This window comes from Lepidochelys kempii, chromosome 2, assembly GCF_965140285.1.
Source record: "Lepidochelys kempii isolate rLepKem1 chromosome 2, rLepKem1.hap1, whole genome shotgun sequence".
In the NCBI taxonomy this organism is placed as follows: domain Eukaryota; kingdom Metazoa; phylum Chordata; order Testudines; family Cheloniidae; genus Lepidochelys; species Lepidochelys kempii.
This window is the reverse complement of record NC_136381.1, coordinates 235,918,415-235,924,414: the sequence shown is the minus strand read 5'-3', so window position 1 is coordinate 235,924,414 and position 6,000 is coordinate 235,918,415. Positions and strand designations below refer to the sequence as shown.

At 48.6% G+C, this 6,000-nt stretch overlaps 1 protein-coding gene across 1 annotated transcript in view; it reads left to right on the top strand.

The window, feature by feature from the left end:
• Positions 1 to 1,107: 1,107 nt before the first annotated feature.
• Positions 1,108 to 6,000, top strand: part of PRTFDC1 (phosphoribosyl transferase domain containing 1) — a 67,083-nt gene continuing 62,190 nt past the window's right edge. Inside the window, exon 1 of the mRNA XM_073329573.2 lies at positions 1,108 to 1,278. Within this exon, the coding sequence (XP_073185674.1) occupies positions 1,225 to 1,278 (54 nt within the window). The 5' untranslated portion in view covers positions 1,108 to 1,224. The remainder of the gene's footprint in view (positions 1,279 to 6,000) is intronic.

Here is a 6,000-nt window from a genome sequence, read left to right as displayed (position 1 = left end):
ATGATTCCCTGGTGACTACTCTTTCCTCCATGGGCATAATTGTCAATATAGTTATATTATTTCTTAAATATTGCCTGTACACACATCTCACAATGATTATGAGTATTGATAAGTTTCAGGTTTTCAATTGAGACCTTACATGTTATCCTTTTTGGACAAATACCCTGTAAGCAACGTATTTGATGTAGTGAGTTTGTCAGGCCTGAGACTAGAGTTGTTTGCAAAGAAGAGGGCCTACGTGTCACACTCGCCCTCTCCCATATTCTGTGACTCTGTTTTATCTTTTTTTTCTCAGGCTGTAAGCTCTTCCGGGCAGATAACTTCTATGTTTGAAGTGTTTGATGTACCAGGAGCAGTAGTGGAAACAAATAATATTTAGTAACAATAATTTGATTGGGGGAATTGAAGCACTAATTAGAGGCATGATTAATTTATTTGGAGGTGCACAATTGGCTTATGGGTGGGCAATAAAAATGTACCAATGGAAATTAAATATACATGACATTTGGAGGGTATAGAAGCATGGGTCTAATTTTTCATATGAAGCCCTATTGTAAGGAACTGAAATATCAGGGTATAGAGCAGTTTAAGTACATTTGTGACATATATTGTAGCTTAATAATAAAGCTTGCTGACTGGTGCTTGTATACACCTAGCACAATGGGCTCCTGGTCAATGAATAGGCTCCTAGGCACTACAGTAACACAGATACTAATAATATAATACCCCCAGACTCCAGAAATGAATTCAAAGGTAGTCAACTTGTGCTTGCCGGAGGCTTTTGCTTGTAGATGCCCAACTATACCCCGAGGCCAGATGTAAACCTAAGGGCTGTCAATTGTTTCTATCTTGGCACATACACAGTGCCTGCTCACTGCCAAGCGGTACGTTGGGGGGTCCTCCGTGGGACCAATGCCCCACCCTCCCTCTGTTGGGGGGAAGGGCTGAACTCTGCATGCTGAGCGGGGCGCTGCCCCTTGAGTGAGGAGCTGCATCCCGCAGGGTTAGGAAGAGGGACGGGGGAGGGGGTCTCCTCAGCCGCCCTGGGAAGAAGGGCAGTAGCGGCCCGGGCCAGCTGAGGGGGAGAGGCCCGGCGGGTAACACCTCTCCGCCGCGCAAGGAGGCGCCCAAGCGCGGAATGCGGCGGCCCCCGCTCCCAGCCCCAGCGGCTGCAGCGGTTCCGCGCCGCTCCCCCGGCCACAGCCTGCCCGGCGCGCGGGGAAAATGGCCGGCCAGGGCGGCAGCAGGGCGGCGCCGCGGAGAAGCCGCGGGGTTGTGGTAAAGAAAAAGCTGCCTAGGGGGTGGCGCTGCCCGCAGGCCCCAGACCGCTGGGGGGCCCTCGTCATTGCCGCTCCCCTTCCCGCCGCGGGCCCCAAGCAACCGCCCCGGTCCCGCCCCCGGCGCCTCCGTCATTGTCTCCTATCCCGCCTCTTAATCGCACCCCAGCTTCCCCAAGCCGTTGGCCCCCTGGCCGCGCTCCCCTCCGCCGCCCATGGCCCTGGGTACCCACCCTGTTCTCCCGCCCTGTGCCTTGATCGCAGTGCCCTCCCCGCCCCCATCGACTGGCCATGCGCCTCGCCCATCATCGTCTCCTCCTCACAGCCTTTGTGCCCTGACCCCCACTGCGTCCCCACATTCCTCCCTGATCTTCCGCTACCATCTTCCCGCCTGGGCCGCTCTGATGCTGCCCCCTGGCCTGGCCCCATCCCCCACATCTTCTCCCCACGGCCTTTGTGCTTTGGCCCTTCTGCAGTATACCCTGGTCTCATCCTGTCCTAGGCCTTGATTCCCCTCCTCTTCCTTGGTCCTTTTACCCCTAGCCTCCATCTTCTCTAAACAGCCTTGCTGCCCTGCGCCCTGCTGGTCCCTCATCTCCTCCCTTCTGCCCTGTTTCTGGTCCCCATCTTGTTCACTCAACCCTTGTACATCTCAATACTCAGGCTTTGCCCGGATGTCTGCTTCTTGGCTGCCTCCCCTAACTTGTACAACTTATTACCATCTGCTCTGCTGTGCCTTAGGCCAACAGTTCTGAGATTCATTCTCCACCATCTCTTCTTGCCCCCTTACCCCTGCTTCATTGACCCAGTCCTGTGCTCTGTCTTTGTATCTCTGAATCTACTTTGCCGCACACCATATTCCACTCTTCTCACCCCTCCCTGTATGGAGTATTTGTGGGTGGGTGGCTGCTGGAGAGAAGTCCTAGCAGCTCACCAGGAGCTGGGGAAGTTTGATTTTGTGTCTGTGCCGTCTGGCTGCAGCAGTTATGATGTATGTGTGCCCTGGGTGTGGTGGAAGCAAGCTGAGCAATGACTAGCAAAATTGGCTTGTGGATTTAATTGTCAATTGCATTTGCTGTAGAAACAACCTAGTGATAAAAATGCACTGTTGGGTTTGTTTTATTTTTCATTTTCTGTGCACAGAAAGTGGTAGTGAACTATGCAAACTATGTTTTAGAAAGCACCATGAACATCTGTGGAGCTTTATAAGTTATGATAATAGTAAATGAATAAGCTAAGTTTCCAAAAGAGAAAAATGGATATTTCTTTGAGCTTATTCACATTGTAAAAAACACTTGGATATACTTTTATTTTACAGTATTCTTGTGACCAATCAATGTTTTAACCAAGTTCTAGAACAAGAGTAGGGACTATTAGCTATGATTTAACTAAAACTTTGGACAAGTCCACACCACAAAACTGTGATGGGGCTACTGTGTTATAAGTGTGTTCCCTGACACTTGTTTTTACAGTTTAGAGGTAGGCCCTTAGTGTACTTAAATTAAACTAATATTGGCCATTTAGATGGTAATATCTGTAATAAATGCTATTACAAAGCTGATGACTTTGTTAGCACTGGAGACATTTCAAAGGAGATGTGCTCTGTAATGACTTCATTTCTTCTGTTCCATACACACATGAAAACAAAAAAATATCATAATGCAACATTATGACTGAATTTAAATTTATGAAAGATAGAAAATGTTATGGTTCTCATATTCATCTGGCCCGATCACACAAAATTACATGGAAACAGAATTGGATCCTTATTACATATATAAATTAAAATTTAAGAGAGAGCCCCAGTTTTTTAAACAAAATTACCATTTTTCCATTCCCTTGTGAAAGTTCTTTCAGTCTAGTGTATCTCAGTAGATGGGGATTATAAGGTATTTCCCTATTTTCACCCCAGATGTTTTGACTGATAGCTTTCAAATATTGCTGTATGGGTTTCTATTTTTAGTCGTTTATTTCTCCACCAACTTTTTTCAGATTTGGCACAGCATTTGTTCCTAATATGAATTCTCTACACACATTGATAAGTTTGTTAGGCCTTCTGTAACTGTTATTGTGAACAGGACTTGCCCCCTACTGAAAAACCTTGAAGTTTTGAGGATGTATGTAATCCCTTGTTCCTGTGAAAATGTGGAATGATATTTGAGTACCTTTTTTAATAACCGGATCAAAGCCCCTTGCAGTCAGTACAAAAACTCCCATTGACTCCAATGGTCTTCAGGTCATGCCTTTTATTTTCAGGTTTTAAATATTAATTGGAAGCAAATGATGATGTTGAGCCAGGCACATTTCTCTAGGAAGTTAACGTTTGTGCTGCTGCTAAGTAGACATAAAGTAACCATTCTTAGACAAATAATATTTCTTCAAGGTGTAGTTTAGCACCACTATACTGGTGCTAGAGATAAATATGCCAGTGTATGAAGGTAGAATCCTAATAAAGATGCTAATGTAATAGAATAGGTCAACAATCAGCACATTTTGATAGGCAAATTATTTGTGAAGGATTTATGATTCTTTATTCTAGTAGGGAATCTGCTTGCAGTTGTTAGTAGTTTTTACTCTTTAGTTGAGGATTCTGTGTAGCAGAAATGTACACTGTACCGCTTCAGAAGCAGTTCTCTCACCATTTGGTTCAGCCTTCTTGTTGATATTCATGTGTTTGAACAATACAATACTCCTGTGGGAATTCTGCACCACTGCACATGCGCAGATTTGATGTCCCCCCACAGATTTCTTTGCTTCCCTGCAGAAAAATGACTTCCTGACAGGGAAGCAAAAGGAAGCCTAAGAGCGATCATGCGACCCTCCCCAACAGTATGTTTTGCGTGCCCAGGGCAGCCAGCAGAGAGATAAATCACTGTGGGGCAGGAGGCAGGACTGGGGAAGACTGGGCTGGTGGCTCCAACCCAGCGCCGGGCTCAGCTGCTAGTCCCAGCTGGACTGGGGAGGACGGGACTTCCTCTTCCCCCGTACGGCATCCGGGGCCGGGTCTGACCCACCCCCAGATTTCTCTCCCAGCTGCAGGAAGCTCTGCAAACTCCCCCCCTCACCCCAACACACTTCCTGCACCCATTGCTCCTCAGGTGCAGGGGGAGGGATTCCTATACAGGGAGCGGCTCCCTCATGCATCCAGAACCCCTCATACCCAGACCCTCCTGCTAAGCCTCACCCCCTCTGCACTCAGATTCCCCCCCACCAACATGAGCCCCACTTCCACTGCACTTGGACCACCCAAGTGAGCCATGTGCACCTGAATCCCCACCCCACCGAGCCCCAACCAGCTACACCTGGATCCCTGCCCCTCTCTCCCAGCATCTGAAACCCCCACTGAACCCCCCACACCCAGACCCCCTTGCTGAGCTCTATCACCCACACACCCAGGCCGCACCCCCCACCCCCGCCGTTGAGCCCCAGCCACCTTCACCTGGAGCCCCCGTGCAAAGTCCCATTACCATTGCACCCAGAACCCCTCAACAAGCCCCTGTGTATCCAGATCCCCTCTGCACCCAGATCCCCCACTGAGCCACCCACACCCAGATTGCCCACATAGAATCCTCTCAACCCACACCTAGATCCCCCACATTAAGCCCCTCCAGACTTGGCTCCTGCCTTGCTAAGCCTACCTGCTCACCCAGAGAGGCAAGGCCCGAGGGTGTTTCTGGGGCAGGCCATGTCCTTGAACTTTGTCAGGGTGCAGCCTCATCACAGTCCGTGTCCCAGGGAGGGAGCTGCACAGTGATCTCCCACCTCTGTGCAGCCCAGTGGCCTGTGCTCCCCAATGCCATGCTGGAGCCTCCACATTTATTTGACAAATAAAATTTGCAGAATTTTGCAGAATTTTTAAATAGTATGTGTAGAATTTTAAATTTTTTGGCGCAGAGTGCCCTCAGGAGTAAATACAAGGAATAAAGACAACATGTTTGTGGGTACATATCACTGCAAAGACAATTAAGAAACCCGTGAGGTGGCACTCTTTCCTCAAAGTCAATATTGAAACAAAGCTCCAGTATGGTTGCAAGAAGTCCTGCCCTGTTGGAGGTGCTATCTTTATTATGGAACTGTTGTAAAGCTTGCCGAACCGTTTCCATTACAATCCCTCCTTTTTACATCTTTAGAGCTTTCTGAAACATGGCCTTTTGAACTGACATTTGTCCTGCTTGATTTCTGCCTGACATTTATAAACTTTTTGATTTCTGAGATTCTGGTATTAATCCAGTTCCTGGTTTTACAGGTGGATGGATGGATGTGAAAAGCAGTACTAATACACATTTAAAAATTCTTTAAAACATTAATCTTTTTTCTGTAAATATGTGGCTGTAACAGAGCGAAGACTCACTAGAACGGCACCTCCTGCTGGTTATCCAGGAATTAGCTCTTTTCCAGCCCCAGAGCGCCTCCTGCTGGCCAGTGTCTCTCCTGCCTCAGGCCCCATGTCCCTCCCGGATCCCAGTGCCCCTTTACCTCGGGGTTCTGCCCCCACAGTACCCACACACTCTGGGTCTCGTCTCCCAGGGGAACCCTCAACCCTCTAAGCCGGGGGTGGCTAACCTGTGGCTCTGGAGCCACATGCAGCGCTTCAGAAGTTAACATACAGTTCCTTATGTAGGCACCGACTCTGGGGCTGGAGCTACAGGTGCCAACTTTCCAATGTGCCAGGGGGTGCTCACTGCTCAACCCCTGGCTCTACCCCCACTACACCCCTTCCCAC